The following is a 24276-nucleotide window of genomic DNA, read 5'->3' on the forward strand; positions in this document are numbered from 1 at the left end:
TTGATAATTTCGACTCTCCTCTCACCCCTTCTTCACCACACACCTCCATCGTCATTGTTTTCAGGCATTTTCTATTACTATGTGGCTAATTTGGTAATTTTTATTTCTCAATTTGTGTCTCTGTATTAATTACCACACATGCAGTGTGGGCAACTCGTTCTAAAGTATGTTTTATTTTGTTTTGTTTTCCAGATGACAGAAGTCAAACTATACTTCCCTTAGTGAAATCATTTTGTGAAAAATCTTTCAAAGCAGATGAATCAATTCTTATTTCCTTATCTTTCCATTTAGGAAAACTATGCCATGGACTATATGGTATGATATTTCCTAAGAATTTCTAGGTTATAGTTTTTCCCTTTTTCTTCTGCCTTAACCCCTAAACTTCAGCTCTTCAGTTGTAAAACCTATCCTTGTGTCTAAAATCTTAAGAGATCTTAGAATTTTGCTAGCATAATTTAGAACACATTTAGGAATGAGTTTTTCACTAGTAGAATCTGTTTGAAAGAACGAGACAGTGAAATAGGCATAACCCTTTAAGTTTATGAATATTTTATATTTATGTATTAGTTGGTATGTGATAATAGAAGCTTGGATGTGTTAACTGTTGGTGCATAGTAAGTATACCTTTATTAGCCATTTGTTGAATAATTAATATATCATGTGAGAAGTTCAGCTTAGAATGTAGAATAATATCCCTAACTCTTGGCATTTTGAACATATTACTCAGTTCTTAGCTTACGATAATAATGTAAGTATCAATTAAGTTATAACCATCTAGCATAGTAAAACATTTTTTATATGGACTGTAGACTTTGAATGGCCGGTTAAAAAAATGTATTGCAATACATGATGAGTTCCTGGCTTCCTAAGATAGTCAATGAATGTGGAAACAGTCCGTTGATCAAAAATATTTTGAGGGGCCGGCCCGGTGGCGCAGCAGTTAAGTTCGTACGTTCCGCTTCTTGGCTGCCCTGGGTTCGCTGGTTCGGATCCCGGGTGTAGACATGGCACCACTTGGCACGCCATGCTGTGGTAGGCGTCCCACATATAAAGTAGAGGAAGATGGGCACGGATGCTCAGGGCCAGGCTCCCTTAGCGTAAAGAGGAGGACTGGCAGTAGTTAGCTCAGGGCTAATCCTCCTCAAAAAAAAAAAAATTTGAATTTCCTTTGCCATCTTTCAGATTCAATTTTTAAGCTCCTTCTCTGCAGACACATAGGCATGCCTTTTCTGCAGGCAGTTTTAGAATATTTACCATAAGTAAACGGCAGTAATGGCCACAGTATTGTTACTGTAGTGACTTGTTAGTGGTCTACAGCATGATACATGCTGCAGAAATTAATGCAGGCATAATTCCTGCATTGCATGGTTTATACTATTGAAATTAAAGTTAAAATGTTATTAAAATTAACATAAAAGAATAGACCCATTAGATTTCTTCATAATAGTTACTCTTTTCTCCTTGTCACTTTTATCTATGATCTCTATTTATTTAAATATTTGGTTCCAATTATGTTTGTGTTGTACTTTGCTCTTCTCTTTTTGATTTTGGTTTTCAATTAAACTGTTGAGCAAAGGTTTTACATTTGTTTTAGGAATTTTTACTCCAGATCAACACTTGAGATTTTTGGAGTTTTATAAGAAACTTTGTACATTGGGTTTGCAACAAGAAAATGGACATAATGAAAACCAGATTCCAACCCAAATCCTAGAGCAGGAGAAGAAATATATTTCAGTACGGAAGAACTGTGCTTATAACTTTCCGGTAATAAATTATGTATTTGTATCCACTAAACATTTTGATTATATCTTAAAAATATGCGAATAGATAGCATTAAGAAGTATTGCCATATTCGACGCTTGCTGCTGAGCATTATGTTTGGTATAAATAGTGGGTACCAAGTAAATACTGGTGTAATTTACATTTATCTCTGTGTATAAATCAGAATTATATGCATGCATTTGGATCTTTCAAATATGATTTCTAACTGAACTGTGATTCAGAGGATGTGATTTCAGTTTATCTGAAGTGATTATAATTTTAGGTATTGACCCACGTTTTTCTCTCCTTCACATTCATCTTCTCCCTTCCACCTCCACCAGGCCATGATTGTTTTCGTTGATCCTAAAAACTTCCACATGGAACTCTATTCTACATTCTTCTGCCTTTGTCATGACCCTGAAGTACCAGTCAGATACACTATCGCTATTTGCTTTTATGAAGTAAGTCTGAAGAAGTGATACCACTTTACATGTGTTGTTAATTCGACCTATGTGTACTGGATGGTTTTTTAAAATATTTTGTACACTTCTGTTTACAGATTTATTATAAAATATGGGTTCCATATGTCTTTCATATTCTGATCCTAAATCTTATTTTAAAATTCCCATAATTCTCTTTTTAGAATGTTTACAGAATTCATATACATAAATATATTATATTCGTTTGTCATTTATTAATCCATCCATCCAATATATCTATACTTTAAGCCAGACATTGTGGTGTGGATGTGGGTGTTGCAGATTTGGAAGTAAAATCAGTTTTTATATGCTTTATAATCTTCATGTTGAACTTTCCACCTAAACTTAAGAACAAATGGAAATTTGAGAGAGAGATTATTTAAATAGCTCATGTTTCATGAGCATAGCTTTTAGAGTCAGCTGTTACAACAACTCTCCATAATGTAAGAGCAAAAGTGGATTTAAAGTTTTGTGGTGAAAGTAATTAACTGTTTAACCCTTGGTGAAATTGGGGGCGTGTTTCTTGAATGACTGCAAAGTGTGTGTATGCTGTAGTTGCAGCAAAATGTGTAAACTAGAACTTGTCCACTTCAAAACCGTCACATAAAAATTTCTTTATAATAAAGTATTTCCTTTCTTTATAAGAAGTATGATAAATGTTCTTTTTCTCAATGAGCATATTTCATCCCCTTCCTTGCACAGTGTTCCTACATCAAAGCATTGTTAGATTAGCTGAAAGTGTGCAGGATATCCATAACATCGTTATACATGTTACTTAAGATTCTTTTGGCTATTGAGTGATAGTGTTTGCCTCTTTTGAATAACATTGTTTTTTTTTAAAGATTGGCACCTGAGCTAACAACTGTTGCCAATCTTCTTTTTTTTTTTTCCTGCTTTTTTCTCCCCAATTCCCCCAGTACATAGTTGTATATTTTAGTCGTGGGTTCTTCTAGCTGTGGCATGTGGGACGCCACCTCAGCATGGCCTCATGAGCGGTGCCATGTCCGCGCCCAGGATCCGAACTGGTGAAACCCTGGGCTGCTGAAGTGGAGTACGCGAACTTAACCACTAGGCCACGGGGCCGGCGCCTGAATAACATTGTTTTCTGGTGTGAATGAAATAAATGTTCATTGTGCAAAATCTAGGAAATATTCCCTTTAAGTTAATTATGATAATTAACTTAAATTAATTAAAATAATCCCAGTGTTGCATAGTCAAGTCATCTTTGTAAATGTGTGTATAGAAATTTGCTTTTGGAGGAGAAGAAGGCGCAGAGGGCACTGGCTGGCCGAGTGAAATATTCGTCTTCAATATGTGTTAACTGGGTGTGTGGGCTTGGTTACCATGTGTGCTTGGATTTGTCTAGATGAGTGGTCTCCAGAGATGGTTGCATGAGATTAGAGTCTGAGAATGCCATGTTTATGAAATGAGAGAGTTTCTATTTATGTTTACTTTTGTCTCATCCATTTAATATTTCATTTTAATTTGTGTTTTATAGTGGGCGTAATATGTTAGCATCATAAGAATGAACATATTGAAATATGTGTACAAAACTATTTCATTGATAGTAGTGAGTTTGGAAATCATTGATCAAGCCATTTACTGGATGGCTAATTTCCATTTTCTGACAATCATGCTATATAGGTAGGCTGATAATGATACTCCATAAAATGAATGGTTAGTCTAGGTTTACCCTTTTAAATTATGAAAATCCACTGATGGATTTAAATTTTCCTAACAGTGTTATTGCTAGATTTTGATAATTACTTTAGTATGTTCTGACTTTGTTTTTCGGAAAAATATTTTGAAAATATTTTCAACAAGTCAAAACAACTCTGTAGAACAAAGATGTTTAAAACATTTTATTTATCCAGGAACCCTTTTTTCAAATTAAAAAAAGTATGTTAAAAAAAAAAAAGCAGGGGGTGAATTAGAAACTGGTGAATCTACCATTGTGTCTTTCCGGAGGGAAGAATCCCCTGTTCGCAGAGGAGCTGGATTAGTCTGGACTCTCCCAGCTCCTTTCCTGTCGGTTGGAGTCTTTGATGGGGAACGTCTTCCATGTTTGCTTGGGTGGGAATCCTCTCTATCCCTGTGTCAGTATAAACCTTCCACAGCGCTGGCCCTCTCTGGAAAGCTCTGAATTGCGATGAATGCTTATATGCCTGGGATGTCCTGAAAGACGTCCTTTTTTGCTGTTTGCTGCTCGAAGCCTTTAAAATGTGAACTAGGGGCATCCGTGGGCTTATTATTGCTTGTGATATGAAAGTTATGACTGATAAATCCCTTCTTCTGCACTTCCCACCCCATATGTGCACTTCTGCACCCTCATATGTCTACACACTCCAGTGTGTTATGAAGCAGACTAAAAAGCTGGTTATGTATGCAATTAATTTTTCTAGAAATTCAATTTTATACTTATGTTGTAACTTAGTCTCGTTTTAGAAGAAGTATCAGGGATGTATTTTAAAGATTACTGTTATAACCTTTGTATGTCTAGTAGTCTCAAACCTGAGAGACTTTATTGCTACATTTTAGGTGTCTAAACTTCTGAATTCTGGAGTATATTTAATACACAAAGAACTGATAACGTTGTTACAAGACGAATCACTAGAGGTAATGTCTTCTTACTCTTGGGTTTCACTTCTTTTGTGTGAAGTCTGAATATGTTAGTGCCTTTTCCCCCCTGCTTCTTGGCAATTGCACAAACTCTTTCATCTGACGAGCCCCAGAGGCTTCAAGTCAATGTATCACTGTATCATAGACTGGAAATTGGGAAGGTGTTTAAAAAGCATTAGGTTTTAAAGAATATATGTATATTTATTTGATAAAGTTTTGGAAATGCCGGAAAATAGACAGACAGAAGAATACTTTTACTTCCAATCACTGTTACTATTTTGTTATATTTTTCATTTTCTGTTTTTTCTATATAAAGGTTTTTATTTTACACAATTGTAATCGTATGTTGTATCACATTTTATATATATATTTTTCTCTTAGCATCGTTTGGGGAGTATACTTGTGAAGGCTTTGAAATACCTTATTTTGATACTGCGTTTAGTGTATGCTGTTCACCTAAATGCTAACTGGCTTGCCAAAGCTCACCTCATCAACATCTAGACGTCCCTGAGGGTGTCAGCTGACTTCAGCTGCTTTTCAGAAGTTGGGAGGCAGTTTCTGAGCGTGTTGTTGTAGAAGGAGCCGCCTCAGATCTAGACTGTTTGAACAGTATCACGAGGCAGATATACTGATCCCTTTTCAAAGGTAGTTTAATCAAGGCAGTTGATCATGTTTCTAAGACCTTCCAGCAAGAAGATGGCAAAGTAAGAAAATAGAAACCCCCAAAATGTTATTTGGTAAATAACACTATTTCTGTGTAGAAATTGACCTGTGAAGTAAACTAATTTAAGATTAGAAAAATGTAATCATCACCATAAGAGTAATCAATATCTCTATTAAAAGGTACTGGATGCTCTTATAGATCATCTTCCAGAGATACTGGAACTTATGTCTACTGGTGGAGAAAGCAGCGTGCAAGAAAATAAGGTAAATCCCGTGTATGTAAAAAGTTTCTGGATGTCGTAATCATTACCTTACTCTGCAGAGTTGTTGTGAGGCATCCATGAAAGAGTGCATGGAAAACATTTGAAGTAGTGCTGGCCACATAGCGGTAAATGTGTGTTGGAGTTTGAGCAGCTTGAATTTCCTCCACAATTCTTATATTACCATGATTCTTACTTATTGTCCTTAGAGTTTATATTCATATTTTCAGTTTTTATTAGCATTAATTATTATTTCAAGAATAGCAACTGGTGAGGACAAAAAGGGTGGGAATTTAGAAGGTCAAAGTTTGCCGACAGTGAAATATAATAACTTTTACTTTAATTAGGAAGGTTGTGAGTCCCAGTCTCTATTTCAAAATTTTGTTTCCAGTAACCATAAATTTTGCTAATGGATTTTTTTAAAGTATTTGATTTCACCAGGTAATTATCTCCCTGTGACAACTGAGATGCCTCCTAAGTTCTGAAACGAGCAAGAGTGTTGTAAGGCTGAATGATTTGACCGAATGCTGCACTGGATTGATTTAATTATCGTTGATTCTTTTGATGTGTTTTCCTTTCCAGTTATTGTCTCTTCCTGACTTGATTCCAGCCCTCACGGCCGCTGAGCAGCGAGCTGCAGCCTCCTTAAAATGGAGAACTCACGAGAAGCTCCTACAGAAATATGCCTGTCTGCCACATGTCATATCAAGTGATCAGATTTACTATCGTTTCTTGCAAAGAATGTTCACAATCATGATGACAAATGTGAGCCCAACGCTTTTTATCTTATTATTCTTTTGAACTTGCACCTGATTTTGGAATATGCAAATTCTTCACAGTCTTGAAATAGTACAACAAGCTGAGTTTGTTCCGTTGTGCCTGGAGGGAAGTTCTCTTCCCGGGTCCCTGAGGAGGGAACTCGGGTTTGCCTTTGCTTCTCCGCTTTGGTCATCTTCTGCCTAGCTGGAGAGAGGAGTGAACGGGTGGTACCCTCGCGTACCCTGTGTTTATATACTGCCAGGAAGAGGGTAAACAGACTCACTTCAGACTTGGGACATTCTTCTCCAGAGGAAGGTTGGCAGGGTCAGTGGTCCCCACTCAGAGTACCTCCTGCCCTGACGTATACCTTTTACGTATCTGGGCCTCAGTGCTACCTCAACAATGCCCTTTTGTCAAGGCCTCCTTTAAGCTCCTTAATATTAGTTTGTTCCTTTTTCTTTTATAGCACCTAAAGAGTGGCTGTGTCACAGAGAAAGTTTGTACCAAAATCTGGGTGCCCTACTATGGATGGCCTTAACTTAGCGTCAGAAGCAGGGGGCCAGTGTGGGGTGGGAAGTTGTACTCAAACTTCCCATAGAGTAAGTTGTCTCCCTTTTTCACAGAAATTTCCAGAGAAGATTATTAAATTCTCATTCTTCTCAATAAAAGGGAGATAATGAAATCTAGTAACCATCTCAAAAGCCCAAAATCAGTTTTAGCTTCAAAGATTAGAAAGAGAAAAAATGACGTTATTGGTGTCATTTACAACTTAAATAAAAAAAAAATAGGTATACATCTCATGAACTAACATCTCTACAAGTTTATTTCATATATCAAAGCAAAGCCTAGAGGTTGAAGTTTACAGTATAGAGGGACAATCTTAAAAAGTAATATTGACAACAATAACGTCCTTATCAGAGGACAGTGCGTGAATGTACTGCCTAGGGAGTGTCACATAAAACTGAGCAGAATTTATTGATTACTTTATTTGGCACTTGCTTATTTGAGTGTCTACTATGTGTCAGGCACTGTGCTAAGGGCTGGGGATATAGGAGTGAACAAGACAGACAGAATCCTACTCTAATGGAGCTTACGTTCTAAAGTGGTGGTGATGTAGGAAGTGATAAATAATAAAATAAAATAAATACATTAACAGGTGGTGATGAGTGCTGTGAAGTTTGATCTTAATTGTTTGTCTCAACCTCACTACTTAGTAGGCATATTTGTGTTTAGAAAGCTGAGAATAGATCATTATTCCTTATTTTTGGTGTCTCATCAGGAAAGAGAAATGATTTACAACATAGGATGTGAACAAAATACTTTTAAACCTGAGACATTTGTTTTATGTTTTCTTTTACAAGGAGGTAATTCCACACTCAGAAGGAGATACATGATTATTATAGAACATTTTCTGTGATTAAAGAAGACATGTATATTCTGTTTCAACATTCTCTGGAGAAAAGAAACATTTATATACTTAGTTCCATACCTGATGGCTATAATATTCGTTCATTCATTTAACAAAATTTCCTGAGCACTTACTATGTGCCAAGCGTTGTCCTGGATGCTAGGAATACCATAGTGAATGAAGGAGACAGAGGGCGTCTTCTCAGAGGACCTTACGTTCGCTGGAGACGGGCAGTAAACACTCACATACGTATGTAGTGTGTCGGGGCCGAGAAGTCCAGTGAAGCAGCTTCGAGGTGAAGAGAGTGATGGAGGGTAGTGGGATGCTGCTGTGGATATCGTGGTCAGGAAAAAGTCCTCTCTGATCAAGTGTGCTTCATGCAGAGGCTTGAACAAAGTAAGCGCGTGACCACGTGGACATCTGAAGGACAAGTGGTCCAGGCAAAGGGGATAGCGAGTGAAAGGTGTGTTATGGGCTATGCTTGGTTGTGTGAAGAGCAGTAAGGAAGCCAGTGTGGCGAGTAGTAGAGAGAGGTGAGGCTAGAGAGGTAGCTGGGTCCACAGCACTTGGCGCTTGAAAGCCATGATGTAGGATCTAGATTGTATTCTCTGATACAGGGGAAATCTTTGCAAGGTTTTGAGTAGAGGAATGACATAAGCCAACTTGTTTTCCCCTACTTTTGTTGTGAAAAAATTTTAGAGATACTGAAAGGCAGAGAAAATACTGTAATGAACTCTTATATACCAATCACCTAGATATAACGATTGTTAACGTTTTCCCATATTTGTTTTTTCTATTTCATTGGGCTGAAGAATTTTAAATTGTAGATGTCAATATATTTCATCTCTAAAAATTTCAATATTCATCTCTAAAAGAGGACATTCTTCTATATAATCACACTAGTTTTACTTTTAACAAAAGGAATAACTATTGTTTAATTCCATTTCATATCCAGTCCATATTAAAATTTTACTAGTTATCCCCCAAATGTATTTTACAATAGTTTTATTCCGCATAGGATCCAATGAAGATCTATGCATTGCCTTTGATTGTTACATCTGTTAATTCTCTTTTAATCCACAGTAGGTCCCTCTTCCCCTTTTCCTCACTTTTCATGCTGTTGAACTTTGGAAAAGACCTGGTCAGCTGTCCTGTGGAATATCTCAACTCTGCATTTGTCAGGTTGCTGTTTCATGGTGTTAACTGGTTCATCAATTCTCCAGAGTTCTTGTAAACTGGAAGTTAGATCGAGGGGCTTGCTGAGTTGTAGGTTAAACATTTGGCAAGAATACTTCATAAATGCTGCTGTGTATTTCATGTTGCGTCGTATCTGGATGGTTGTCTCTCTGTAAGTGAGCTAAGAGCGGTTGTGCAGGTGGTGACGGCTCCACTAGTCCACTGCAAAATTGTGTTTTCTCCCTTGTGATCTGCGTTGTAATTTGAAGCTGACACTTCAACACTGAATACCAGTTTCCCATCAACCTTTTACCCGTGCATTTTTGCATCCATTGATGATCCTTGCCTGAACCAGTTATTTCATTAGAACTTGCCAAAGCGTGATTTAAAAAAATTCTATCATTTCTTCTACATTTTTGATGACATTCTTCTGTGAAGAAATGCTTTTCTTCATCTACTTGGGCCATTTGATTACCCTGAAATACACTTCCTAGTGTAAAGACAGGATAAATTCTTAATTCTTTGCCTCTGTCAGTTTTCGGAGCTAGGAGTTGGTGCAGTAGCCACTTCCAGTGGTGGTAAATGAATTTTGTTTTGGTTTTCTCTCTTTTTCGACTCACTTTTTTTAATGTTAAGTAATGTTTTAATCATTCAAATCAAATAATTGCAGTCTTTATTTGTGTGCTAAATTGTCACAACTTCAAGCTGCCTTTTTATGCTTTTGGTACAATTACAATTTATCTTTGATTTCTGGTCCAAAAGATAACTTACCTTGTATAATATAATATACTATGAGGTACAAAATATAGATATTTTCATATGACTAGTATATATGCATTTGAAATTCTGTTAGTATACACAAAATGAAAGAAAAGTGTAACATGCTTTTATTTAGTTCATTTATCTAATATTCATTTTTCTTAATTCTGGTGGTATTTCTGTTTATGTACATTGATTAAATTTTCCCTTCTAATTTATAGTGAATATTCTCTTTTTACATTTAACAGATTAAAAACACAGAATAGTACCCAATAGAATAAAAATAGCTTATATAAAATATGGGATGAGATAGCAGGCAACACTCTCTCAGCAATGTAAAGTTGTATTCTACTTAAATTTCGAGGATCCCCACTATAATAGTCCGAATCTTCAAGGATTGAATATTAGGATATTTATATGTAAGTCAGGATGGTGAATGTAAATTTACACTGGACACAATACACTTGTTAAGGGGTTTTTCTCTGATAAATAGTTTGAGCTCAAACCAGGTGCAGATGGATGGTTGAATTAGTTTAGAATTAAGGTTCTGCCCAGAAATTCAAAGGACAGAGGAGTTTAAAACATTGGTAAGAGTGATTGACATGATGTCCCTTGGATTCCAAGCTCTCTCTTTGTCATGGACCAGAGATCTCAGTTAGTGACATTGAGGTTGAAGAGGCAAAAGTAAGCCAGAAGGACTGAAGACCATTCCTGATCGTGGAATGTCTAAATTTATATCTTAAAAGTGGCACCTTTTTGGTGATGTCCTTGACACAGGATATGTTCTAGCAAATGTGTGTTGATTAAATGAGTGACGATATCCAGGAAACAGCTAAGGGAATGAGTATTTGGGGAGAATGTCACTAAGATGAGGTGGCAGGGAAATGAGAGTCAAGTAGCAAATCAAATCTGGATGATTCGGAAATGACTGTGCCAAATTAACTTTGTGATGTGATGTGTTAATTGATTTGCCTGAGTGATATTAACCTTAAATTATGAAGACGCTTCTAGAGGGATATAAGCACAGTGATACGAGAGGGAGACAAAACTGCTCTTGCTTTTGGCCAATGACTTAAAATTGATTTGTGGGGCCAAATTATTTAGAATATATACTATTAGACTAGTTTAACTGTCTTTCTTACTTATTTTTTTAAGAATGTCTTACCTGTCCAAAAGGCAGCTTCCCGAACTCTATGCATTTTTCTACGTTATAATCGTAAACAAGAACAGAGACATGAGGTCATTCAAAAATTAATTGAACGTAAGTAATCGTCGTCTCTTATTTCGAAAGAAGAAAAGGGCACAAACTGGCCTTATTTAGATCTGACTTACATTATGTATCATTTTGCCACAAACAATTAGGCTGTTGTTAATAAATATCTAGAGGATGTTTGTATTTGTGTTTTATAGGTTGATTTTTTGGTTTGTTTTAGGAACCTTTATGACAGGATTAGATCTGTGATGAATGAAAGTAATAACAACTCTGGACTTTGTTTTGTGAATTTGTGTACTTGAGAAATTAAATATGTATACTTATGTTGAAAGCCTAGTTTCTACCCTGATGAAACGGAATTTGGAACTAGAGTATAAGTAGAAGATCCATGAATCTAATCATTTACTTTATGTTCCTGGACAGGATGAGGGTTTTTTTTTTCTTGAATAGAGTTGTTAGTACACTTGAATGTGAATCTGGTGAGCCCAGGTGGTTTATGATGTCTTAAAAAAATTGAGCCAGTTAACAAATGCAAGTTTATTTTAATTTACTAAGAGCTAAAATCAAGGCAAAAACCTGAGGCCGGCCCTGGGGCATAGCGGTTCAGTTCAGTGCACTCTGCTTCGGCAGCCTGGGTCCATGGGTTCGGATCCTGGGCGCAGACCTACGTTACTCATTGGCTGCCATGCTGTTGTGGCGTCCCACATACAAAATAGAGGAAGATTGGCACAGATGTTAGCTCAGGACAAATCTTCCTGAAGCAAAAAGAGGAAGATTGGCAATAGATGTTAGCTCAGGGCCAGTCTTCCTCAGGCAAAAAGAGGAGGATTGGCAACAGATGTTAGCTCAGGGCCAATCTTCCTCGACAACAACAACAAATAAATAAAATAAATGAAATAAATATGAGAACATGTTTTTAAAAAAGGCAAAAACCTTTAATTAAAGTGTTAATTCTAGAAATAGTGGCACACACCTATATATACTTAGCGAATTTGTTAATTATTGTCTGCTTGCTTTGACCATACTGTCTTAATGCTTTTGCTAAACTATTATCTGGCATAGGTAGGTAGTGGAATTTTCTAGTTATTGGAGTTTACCATTTTAAGTGTGGATTGCCACTTTTTAAAAATTAAGAGTACATAAAATTCCATTTAAGAAAAATTATGTTCAGTATACTTTAATCTTTCTTTTTTCAGTCTATTTTAATTCAGTTTTCATTTTTTGGTGGTAGGACCTAATGTTTAGAATAGGTTATTTTGAAAGGAGATTCTATTTGCTTTTAAATATTAAGAATTTTTGCTTTTAGATATTTATGTAATAAAGGAGAAAATTATCCTTTAAATATTGATCTGAATTATTGTCCATAATACTCTGTTCACATATGACTTTATCCACTTCAAAGATTTTTTAAGGAACTGAGAGGAAGAAAACAATTTGATTGTTAAAAGATTGTGAAGTCGTACAGACCTGTGTTTGAATTCTAGCTCTGCACCTACCAGCCCTGTGACTTTAACTTCTCTGAATCTCAGTATCTTTATCTCTTCTGAGGCATAAGTATGTGCGTGTCCCATTGGAGTGCTTTTCAGGATTAAATAAGATAATATGTGGAAAGTACTTAGCACATAGTGGATGATCAAAAATAGTCGTTCAGTATTTAATAAGTGCTTATGGAATTGAATGCATTGTTTAATACAACTTTTTCTGTTTTTTGAGTAATTTCAGTAATTTGGGTGTCTACAAATTTGGGTTATGTAAGCTTTTTCTTTTATCTCTTGTATTTGCTAAACAAATTGTGGGTATAAAGAAACTTGTCCTGGATTTTGTGCGTCTGATTTTGTCACATGTAATTTCATGTAGGAAAAATTAAACTTATAATTTTTTTGTTGTTTCTAGAACTGGGCCAAGGAAAAAGTTACTGGAATAGACTTCGATTTTTGGATACCTGTGAATGTATTATAGAGATCTTTTCCAAATCATTTTTCTGTAAATATTTCTTTCTGCCTGTTATCGAACTGACACATGATCCAGTGGCAAATGTGAGGTATGGTACCAGTCCAAGAAAATACTTGAAAAAATTGTATTTTTTATGTATCTGCTCTAATGAATATATGCAAACTCTTTTTCTTAGTTAAAAAAACTAAGTGAAGAACTTATACTTGCTTTGGAATTCTTACGAGTCTTAATTGATGAGCATTAATAGGACTTGGAAGCGTAATCTTTTAACACTGTCTCAGGCCGTTTGTTTACCGGGTTGACAGAGCTGTCGTCAGTGCCAGCCGGGCAGGCTTCTCTCGCCACCTGGATACACACGTCGACGTCAAGAGAAGACTGAGTAGATGTTATTAATTTATCTCTCTTCAAACACTAAAGAAAAAGTAGTTCAAAGTTGGCTTGGAGAAGATCTGTCCATTTTTAGAGGCCTATTTATTCAGAGAAGTAGGGCTGCTTCGGAGTCTTTTTCGTCTCTTTTTACCTGTGTTCAGCTGTCTCACATTTTTGAAATCCAGTAAATGTTAGTTGGAGTTGATAAATTAACTGTGAAGTTAGATGAAACAGACTTGAAAACGGCTTGCTTGGAAATTGAAAAAAAGAATAAATATATTTTGCCTTTGTTTCCTCCCCAAATAAGCATATTACTTTTTTTTGGAAAAATTGTGGTAAATATACATAACATAAAATTTACCCTTTTAGCCATTTTTAAGAGTACAATTCAGTGACATTCAGTGCACACATACCATTTCTTGAGTTATTTGCCCATTGCATAAGGAGTTGAAGAGAATTTTAACCCCTCAGCCATTAGATTTCTGTGTTCTCTACTCTGTGTGTCTGCTGTGAAATTGAGGAACTCAGATCCGTAGAAGAGAGACACAGCCACAGTCATCGGGCCAAGACTTCCTAAACAGGCTCCAGAGCTCCCTGCTGGGTTTGCACGTGCTAGCCACACCTAGTTTTATGCTGGGTGACATGTGTGCATCTTTTCTAAACAACTGACATGAATTGTAGGCAATCTGTGACACATTGAATACTTTTTAACAGGAAGAATTGGCCAGGCAGTAAGCATAGACTGATAGTGTTGCTGTTGAGAGAAAATACACCAAGAAAAATTGTCAAAAGATGTGAAAAGTTCAGCCTGAGAATTTTGCAAGCATTATTTAAGGGAAACAAATGTAGAGAGTGGTTTTTGTTTTGTGCTTTTAGAGAGAAAATACAGGAAGCATAACTGCATTGGCTTCAGTATTTTGTGCATCTTATCTGTGCTATGTGAGAGGTGAGGTTTCCTTGACTTGAGATTAAAGTAAATTTAAAGAACCTGTTGATGATTCTTTAGCATTTAGCTTTTGCTAAATAACGAATAGATCCAACCACATTGTTAAACATTTTGAAAATCCGAAGTTGTGATTCTAGAAAAGCAGCTTTCAATGTGATGAATTATCACTTACCAAGCAGTTGACAAGAATTATTTGGGAGGAAATGAAATCATTTCTACTCAGGTCAGTGTGACTAATAGCATAGCGTTGACTCTAAGAGAAAGCAACCTGCCAATTAAAAAACCAAGTGAAGATTAATTGAATATCGCTCTGGAATTTTGGTGATTTTTTTGGGTAAGACATCATTGTATAGCAATTTGTCTAGGTTTTACTCTCCTGCCTGGGCAGCTGCCAGCCAAACAAATCAGTCCAGCAGCACCATATGCTAACTAGCTTTTGAAGACAAAATGTGCAGACACGGTGAAAGCCACCACAGGCAAGAGTGGTGGGATCATGCAGGTTAGGAGGATAGTTTCTGGAGCTATGCTGCCTGTGCTGATTTCTAGTTCTACTCTAGCTTTGTGTCTTTGGGCAAATTACCAAACCTCTCTGTGCATCGATTTCCTTAGTACCTAATTCATAGGCTTTTCTGAGGAATAAATACCTGAGATAATGTACATAAAGGATTTAATTTATCAGAAAGGTGTGATCCCTGATCTCAAAATCTTTATAATCTCATGGGCTCAGGATTCTCATAGAGATACATCCCTACTATGGCTTCTAGAGCTTCTACTGAACATGTTTTCTAGACTTGCTTTGGGTTATAAAGAATGACGTGTGCATAGACTGTTGTGTTTTTTTTTTCCTTAAGTAGATGTTTAAAATTTAAATCACTGAGTCTAGACAATATCAAGGCTTCAAAAGACTATTGGTATTCAAAGGAGCCTTTTCCTCAGCTGGCAGAAATAAAAAACTTTCTCTTTGGAGTGATTGGGACCCCTTAAGTAAAGAAAGCATCACCAGGCTTAGCAGTATTGTGGTGAGCTCTGAATGAGTTTGAGACCATTACTGCTATGTACAGAGCTGAAAATTCTGGAGGAGGAGCTTCTTTTCCCTTTTAGTTCAATAGCACATTTTGTTGTATATGAAGAATCTTCCACTGAAGGCGCAGCTGAGAAAGCATCCTGGAGACTCTAGGAATGGGACTTAGTTGTCTCAAGTTTGGCATAGAAATAAAATAATAATAATATCTGGAGGACACGCAGATGAATGAATGAATACGACAGGCAAAAAGTAGCCCCCTCGCATCCCTCTCTAAAAGCAGACCAGGCAAAGCAGCTGAGTTTTAGCTTAGCAAAGCAAAGCGTGTTGTGCATGCCTCTTCCTAGAAAGGTTTTCCCTACTTTCCTGGAATTCCTGTCACCTCTCTGGCATTCTTCCATCTGCTTGTTGCTTCCTTATCAACCCAGTTTAGACTGTGATGGTGCCCCAGGCTGTATCCTTTTATCTTTTCAAACTACGTTTCCTGCCTTGGTGATCTTGCCAGTCTCATGGCTCACGTGTCATCTGTGCGCTAAGTATTCCTGACCACATGTCTCCAGCGTGGACATCCACCCTGGACAGAAGACTCATTGAGCCAACTGCCCGCTTAGCATTTCCACTGAATATCTAATGGGCACTTAGACTTAATCTGTCCCACATTAATCCTCATCTTCCTCATCTGCACTTGCTCCCTCTGCGGTGCTCTCCATCTCAGTGAGTAACTGCTGCATCTTGCCACTGGCGCGGGTCTAACCCTTAACTCCGTCTGTCAGTCCGCTCCAATCCCTCAGCACAGCCTGCTGCTTTCAGAACATATCCAGAATCCAGCCACTTCTCAGCACCTCGACTGCCACCACTTTAGCTCAAGCCACCGTCCCCTCTCGCCTGGATTGTTGCACGAGCCGCCCCCCATTGTCTCCCCTCTGTCCTTGACCACCTGCAGTCTAATCTCAACACAGTCGCCAGATGATACTTTGAAAACGTTCAATCAGATCGTTTCACTCCTCTGTGCAAAACCCTCCATGGCTTCTTATTGCACTCAAAATAAAAGCCAGTCTCCAAACAGTGGCCTGCAAGGCCCTACACAAGCTGGCCTCCTATAGCTATTCCGAGGTCTGCTAATCTTGCCTTTGCTCCGTTCTAGCCAATTTTCCAATTTTGGCCGATTTGCTAATTTGGGGCAACACACCAGGCAAGCTCCGCCTGTAGGGCGTTGCGCTTACTGCAGCCCCTGCCTTAATGCTCTTCTCCAGATAGTCCTGTGGCCTGGTCCCTCATTTTCCTTAGGTCTTTGCTTAAATGTCCTCTTTTCAGTGAAACCTGCGTTAAAACCCTCTTTGACCACCTGTTTTACAATTGTAACCCCCTCCTCTGCTACTCCCTCGTCTTTTTTTCCCAGTTTTATTTTTCTCCACAGCACTTAGCACTGTGGGCAGACGTTTTACTTGTTTGTTTCTTCTCTATTTCCTAATCCGTACTAGAATGTAGGCTCCAGGAGAGCAGAGAATTTTGCTGGTTTTGTTCACTCTTGTCTCTCAGCGCCCAGAGTAGTGAATGCTTGACTCGTAGTGGGTGCTGCATAAACTTTTGTTGCATAGCAAATGGACTCCCAGGCTATCTGAAGCTTGAATTTTCTTTCAATTTCATGTTACTGTTCTTAGTGAATTCACTCAAAAGAAAATACTGTTTATTTTAGAATGAAACTTTGCTGCTTGTTGCCCAAAGTGAAGTCTACTCTGAAGATCCCTGCAGACAAGCATCTGCTTCAGCAGTTAGAAATGTGTGTGAGAAAGCTCCTGTGTCAAGAAAAAGACAAGGATGTCCTGGCCATTGTGAAGAGAGTACGTATCACTCTTGGCACAACATGTGCATTCCTTGCCTCTAGATACTGTTATTCATGACTTCACTTATTTTGGCTTGATAGCATAACAAAATGTTAAAATACTTGTGCTGTTGCTAGAGCAGTAAGAATTAGTGTCTGATCTGGTTGATGTGTGCTACAGCTGGATGTGAAAGTTCCTTGGAAAGGGCACTTCGGCGTTACACTTTCCTTACTAGTAACGCAGGCTCCATGAGAGAGAGCGTGGCACATTTTAGGTACTCAGTAAATACTGTTCAACTAGTAACGAATACTTCATTCACCAGACTTTATTTATAAGCAATTATAATACAGGAGAACTTTGTTGGTAAAATTAGGAAGGTCACATCTGATCGACGCTTGGCCCTGGGAGGGCTGGAAGGGCCTCAGTCATCTCTTTGACTTTGCAGAAGCTCTAGGCCTGGAAATAGTAAGTGTCTGCTGGAGATCATGTGAGTAAGTGGCAGAGCCAGGACTGCAATAGCGATCTCTCCCCGCTGAGTGCGTTCCTTTCTCAACATTGTGTCATCCTAACATTGTGTCTTAGGGGTTTTTTGTTTTATTTTAGCACATGATCTTATTATATGGATTGTTGGGAATGTTGGAAAACTAAAACAGTAAAAATTTGGGTTAGTGAAGTCTAACCTTAAAATATTTCGTAATCTTCAAAAACTGCTAAATATCTGTGTAACTAATATTTTTATGAGATTAAGTCAAATTAAAGTGATTACTTTTATGAATCTGAATGTGAACTTCAAGACACATCATTTTTGAGCATTTATTTGTAGTGAGGGAAATTAATTTATTAATGTCTTAAATAACTTAGCATCAGTGGTGAGAAAAAGAAAATCTTTTGATTTTTTTTTTTAGAGATCAGTGCCAGATGTCACATGAGGAGCTTTTTTAATAAAATGATATAACTGGGTATTAATTAGTATAATTTTATTTTTCTGAAATATGAATTCTACTTTCATCAACTGAAATAGCCAGAAACACCCAGAGTTTGGACATACATCTAAATCTAAAAATGTGTGTGTGTATCTATATGTATAAATGTATTTAAATTAATTAAATTATAAATGTATTTATACATATATATACATACACACACACACACATTTGTTTCTAGCAGATATTTCTGCCCTTACCATTTAGTTACAGAAGTTTAGGCAATGGGGTTAACTTTCACAACAATAAACCTGAGAGGGTTACTTTCTTGAAAGCATTTATCAACTCAAGAGAGAATATAAGCTGACCCCATAAATATGATGAAAAAATGATATAATTAAATTAATGGATTATTAATCTACAATGGATTATTCTGGAGTACCGCTCCTGTCTTGAGTACAGGTCACATGAGGAAGTTAATTTGTCACGTGGAAATTCTATAGTATAATGTTTATTAAACTGAGGTATTGGGATGGGAACCTCTGAGGAAGCCCTACAAAGTTTTGGGATAAAAACAGAATAGCTTACTTTGGTCGTTTTTTTAAGATGGGAGTAATTTTATTTACAAAGGATATTTCGTGGCATAAATTGTAGCAACTTCATAAATTTCAGCATAAAAATAAAGCTTCAAATAAATATTATGCCTGCAGTGGATAGCCTTGGGCATGTGAATAAATGAATGTTCTTTATTTTGGCCGTCAGAGTTACTCCTGCAGAGAAGCACTGTCCTGTATCAGAGACAGAAACATGATTGGATGGAGCATTGTTTGACTGAAATAATTAGTTTCAGACTAATGTATTCTGAAAGACAATACAAAATTGAGGAATACGGTCAGAGCAAGGTCTTTTCTATTGGTTAGAATGTCATATTGATCAAAAGTTTCAGTGAAAAGCTAATAAAGATGTTAAACCAAATGATAGCTTGCTTCTTATATATTTAGCTAAAATATTTTTTAAAAATTCAAAAATTACAGTGTATTTCTGAAAATTCAGAAAAGAGTAGCACTGGGACTTATTAGAAATTAGTTAAATTTGCATGTGTTCACTATTTAAAATATTCTTCTGGACTTACTCCTCTTAAGGTTGAAAACTTTTAAAAGTTTAAATAGATCCTGGCATTAATGTATAAAGGTTGATTAAAAATACAGTGTAGAATTGGGGAGAACTTTAGGTTTTCTAGTTTAGCCTTTCACATAGTGCGTAAGTCTCTTTGAACCTCTTACTGGAAAGTAGTCTTCTTGAGGAGTGATGGGTTTATTTAATTTAGTTGCTGTTGAATAATTTAAAAAACTCTCTTTATAGACTGTGTTAGAGTTGGACAGAATGGAAATGTCGATGGATGCCGTAAGTACACTCTCTTTACATTATGTTGAAAGGAATATTTAAAAATTGGCAGAAACTCATCATTAATGTTTCACAGTTTCATTTTAAACTTTGAACTTAGTTTCAGAAAAAATTTTATGAAAAAGACTTGTTGGATCAAGAGAAAGAAAGAGAAGAACTACTTCTTTTGGAAATGGTATGTTTTCACATGCACACACACATATTCTTTTCTGACTGATATTAACTATGATTTGTTATTAAACTTAAAGGATTTCTTTCAATTTCACACTTTTTTCCTTCAATATGACTAAAGAAGAATCCTGATCTTCTGAAATCTGTTCTTTTGTGAACTGGAAGAAAAACTACATTTGAGAGCCTTTTTTTAAAAAAAACTGCTTTATTGAAGTATAATTGACATACAATTAACTGCATATATTGCAAGTTTACAATTTGATGAATTTTGGCATATGGACATATCCATGAAACCATCACCACAATCAAACTACCAAACATTTCCATTCCCTCAGAAGTTCTCTTGTGCCCCTTTGTAATCTATATCTTCTACTCCAGTCCCCAGAAAACACAAATCTAGTTTACAACCAGAACTTATATAAATTCAATCATATTCTGTAGTCTCATTTTGTCATGCTTCTTTCCATCAACTTGATGATTTTGGGATTCACCTATGTTGTTGTGTATATCAACAGGTCATTCCTTTTTATTTCTGAGTAGTATTCCATGTTATGAGTGTACCACAATTTGTTTATCTACCTCTTAGTGGATATTTGGGTTACTTCTGGTTTTGGGATATTACAAATAAAACTGCTATGATATGAACGTTTGTGAAGAAGTCTTTGGGTGGATATGTGTTTTCGTTTCTCTTGGGAAAATACCTAGAAATGGAATGGCATTACGTTCCCATCAGCTGTGGTGGAGGGATTCGCTTTACCCCATATCCCCTCTAATGCTCAGTAGGGTGGGTATGTCATGGTGTCTCACTGTGGCTTCAAATTGCATATCCTTGATGCCTAATGATGTTGAGCATCTTTTTTGTTTATTGGCCATCCTTATCTCTTATTTGATAAAATCTGTTTTCAGATTTTAAAGTGGGTTATCTTATTGAGATGTAAGAGTTCTGTGTACACTCTGAATACAACTCCTTTATCAGATGAATATTTTATGAATATCTTTTTGAAGCCTGTGGCTTATTTTTTCATTTACTTAATACAGTATCATTTGAAGAGCAGAAGTTTTCAATTTTGGTTGATAAGTCCAACTTATCAATATTTTCTCTTATAGTTCATGCTTTTTTGTTCCAAGAATCCTTTGTCTGTTCCAAAATTAGAAGGACTTTTTCCTGTTTTCTTCTAGAAATTTTAGTTTTAGGTTTTACATTTAGGTCTATGATCCATTTCAAGTTAGTTTTTATATATGCTTATTTTTTCCATCTGAGTACTCAATTATTGTAGCACTATTTGTTGACAGACTTTCCTTTCGCTGTTGAATTGCCTTAGCACCTTTTAAAAAAATCAATTGTCCATATTGTATATTTCTATTTCTTGACTCCCTGTTCTGTTCTACTCGTTTTTGTGTTTGTCTTTTTGACGGTTCCTAACTGTCCTGAACAGTGTAACTTTATGAAAGTTGAAATCAAGTAGGGTAAGTTTGCCAACTTTTCTCCTTTTTAATTGCTTTGGCCATTCTAGGTTCTTTGCATTTTGATATAAAGTTTAGAATCAGTTTGTCCATTTCTATTAAAATCCTGTTGGAATTGTGTTAATTAAGATTGATCTATAGATCAGTTTGGAAAATTGCCATCTTAACAATATGAGTCTTCTAATCCACGAACATTGTCTACCACTCCATTTATTTAGTTGTCTTTACTTTTTTCTCAATAATTTTGGTAGTGTTGAGCTCAAGTAAGTCTTTTGTTAGACTTATTTCTAGTTAAGTTTTTTGGCATTATTGTGAGTGAAATTGTAATTTTTAATTTCACTTTCTAGCTTTTTCTTGCTGGAGTGTAAGAATGCTGTTGATTTTTGTACATTAACCTTGTATCTTGCAAACTTGCTAAGTTTGCTCATTTGTTCTGCATGTTGTTTTTTAGATTTTAAAGGATTTTCCATGTGAGCCATTATGTCATCTTTAAGTAAGCAAGACTACTTCTTTCTATTCAATGTTTATGCCTTTTCTTTCTCTGTTTTGTCTTACTGCAAGGTCCAGGACCTCCAGTATAATAAAAGTGAATAAAAGTGATACAAGGGGGCATGCTTGTCTTTATACTGATCTTAGGGAGCACCATTAGGTACTATGTTACCAAGGGCCTTTATCAGATTGTGGAAGTTTTCTCCTGTTCCTAGTCTGCTGAAAGTTTCTATGAATGATTGTTGCATTTTGTCAAATGCTTTTTCTGTGTATCTAGAAATGATATTTGGTTTTTCTGTTTCATTCTGTTAAAACTGAATTACTTTGATTTTTCAAACGGTAATCCAATCTTGTGTTTTGGGGATAAACTCTCCTTGGCGGTGGTGTATTGTCCTTTTCTCTATTGTTGGATGCTTGGCTACTTTTTCAAAGGAATTTTGCATCTATAGTCATAGATTCATAGTGAAGTTGGTCTCTAAATTCCTTTTTTGGGTCTTTTAAATTTGGAATTAGTTACTCTGGCCTCATGAAATGAGATGGGTAGTATTGCCGTTTCTTCTATTTTCTGACAAAGTTTGTATACAATTGCTTATTTCCCCCTTGAATGTTTAATAGAAGAATTCACTAGTGAAGCTGTCAAGGCCCAAAGTTTTCTTTTTGGAAAGGATTTTGATAATTGATTCAACTACTTTAATAGATATAAAACTATTCAGATTTCCTGTTTCTTCTTTTGTCTATTTAATAAATTGCTTTTTCCCCCCAAACATTTGTCTGTGTCATCGAAGCTGTCAAGTTTGTCGGTGTAAAGTTGTTTACAATATCCTTATATTGTCCTTCTAATATGTGTGGGATCTATGGGGATAACCCTTGTTGCATTCTTATCTTAGTGATTGATGCTCCCTCTCTCCTCTCTCTCTCTCTTTTTCTTTTTTGGGATTGTTTTTTTGGTGGTTTCTCTGGAGATTACAATATGCATACCTAACCTTTTAGAGTCTGCTCATTGTTAATATTGTGCCACTCCACCTAACAATAATACAGACGCCTTTACCCACTCCATGCCTTTCCTGATGTTACAGTTATGTGATTACATCTGCATCGAAAACCCCACCAGTCAGTGTTAGAATTTTTACTCTAAGTCGTCATCGGTATCTTGAGGAACTTAAGAGAGTAAACTTCTGTGTTTACTCATATGTACCATTTCCAGTGCTTTTCATTAATTCCCTAGGGTCCAAATTTCCTTCTGGTATTTTTTTCCCTTCAGCCTGAAGAACTTTCTTTAGCAAGTTTTGAAATGCAGATATTTTGTGACCGATCGTCTTGGTTTTCCTTTATCTAAAATGTCTTCATCCCTGAAGGATGTTTCCTTTGGATGTGGAATTCTGGGTTGACAGTGCTTTGAGGATGTGCCTCTGTCGTGTTCTGGTCCCTGTAGCATCTGATACAATAGCTGCTCTCATTTGAATTCTGTCCCGTATGTAATGTTGTTTTTCTCTGGCTACTTTCAAGAATTTTTCTTTTATCTTTTGTTTTTAGCACTTTGCTTTTGATATGTTTAGGCATAATTTACTGCAAATTTGCTGAGCTTCCTGAATCTGTTAACGTGTATCATTCCCTAAATTTGGGAAGGTTTGAGCCATTGTTTATTTCAATATGTGTTCTATCCCAATTCCTCACTCTTCTGCTTCTTGGTTTCCAATTATACATATGTTTGATCTTTTACTGTTGTCCCACAGGTCCGTGAGGCTTTGTTCTTATTTTTTAACTCTATGCTACTCAGAGTGAATAATTTCTATTGACTCATCTTCAGTGTCACCAGCTCTTTTCCTGTTCTCTCCATTTGCTGCTGAACCTATCCAGTGAATTTCTTTTTTTTTATGTTGAGGAAGATTCACCCTGACCTAACATCTGTACCAGTCTTCCTCTGTTTTGTATGTGGGTTGCTGCCACAGCATAGCCACTGACGAGTGGTGTAGGTCTGCACCTGGGAAGCGAACCCAGGCTGCTGAAGCAGAGCACACCAAACTTAACTACTAGGCCACGGGGCTGGCTCTTATCCGGTGAATTTTTTATTTCTAGTATTTTTCAGTTCTGACATTTCCATTTATTTCTTTTTTATATTTTCTATTTCTTTGCAGAGAATTGTACTTTGTGAGTAAAAACTTAAGTGGAAATCTTCTGAAAAGTAAATTCCATTATTTCAGCAGTCTTCTAAGACAAAGGTTAAAGTTCAGTGTTGCCAGTGGTAGAAGCTGCAGAGAATAAGCAAGCTCTAAAAATTTTTAGGACTGAGTGACCTAAACCCGAGACAAAAATAAGACACTAGGAAGAGACCCACAGATGATCCTGATAATTGGAGTTAGCAGACAAGGACTTCAAAACAGCCGTGATTAATATGATTAAGATAATAAAGAAAAAGATGGAGAAAATAGATAATGCTACTGTTAAGCCCACTGAATGATATTTTATTTTTCAGCTTCACCTGTTTTATTTTCAGTTCTAGAATTTCCATTTGGTTCTTTTTTATGTAGTCCAATTGTATGTGAAAGGTTTTTATCTTGTCATGTGTTTTCTCTGTCTTTTTCTTTATGTGCACTTGAAAAAAGCGTGCGTTCTTCA

At 36.4% G+C, this 24276-nt stretch overlaps 1 protein-coding gene across 3 annotated transcripts in view; it reads left to right on the forward strand.

Moving 5' to 3' along the window:
• Positions 1 to 24276, forward strand: part of PPP4R4 (protein phosphatase 4 regulatory subunit 4) — a 101603-nt gene that overhangs the window by 65611 nt on the left and 11716 nt on the right. For all 3 annotated transcript variants that reach the window (XM_046647654.1, XM_046647656.1, XM_046647655.1), the window contains 11 exons: positions 193 to 315; positions 1595 to 1764; positions 2103 to 2222; positions 4779 to 4856; positions 5703 to 5786; positions 6365 to 6547; positions 11040 to 11145; positions 12991 to 13138; positions 17083 to 17227; positions 19495 to 19536; positions 19637 to 19711. In XM_046647654.1, the coding sequence (XP_046503610.1) occupies positions 193 to 315; positions 1595 to 1764; positions 2103 to 2222; positions 4779 to 4856; positions 5703 to 5786; positions 6365 to 6547; positions 11040 to 11145; positions 12991 to 13138; positions 17083 to 17227; positions 19495 to 19536; positions 19637 to 19711 (1274 nt within the window). The remainder of the gene's footprint in view (positions 1 to 192; positions 316 to 1594; positions 1765 to 2102; positions 2223 to 4778; positions 4857 to 5702; positions 5787 to 6364; positions 6548 to 11039; positions 11146 to 12990; positions 13139 to 17082; positions 17228 to 19494; positions 19537 to 19636; positions 19712 to 24276) is intronic.

Source organism: Equus quagga, chromosome 20, assembly GCF_021613505.1.
Source record: "Equus quagga isolate Etosha38 chromosome 20, UCLA_HA_Equagga_1.0, whole genome shotgun sequence".
Lineage (NCBI taxonomy): Eukaryota > Metazoa > Chordata > Mammalia > Perissodactyla > Equidae > Equus > Equus quagga.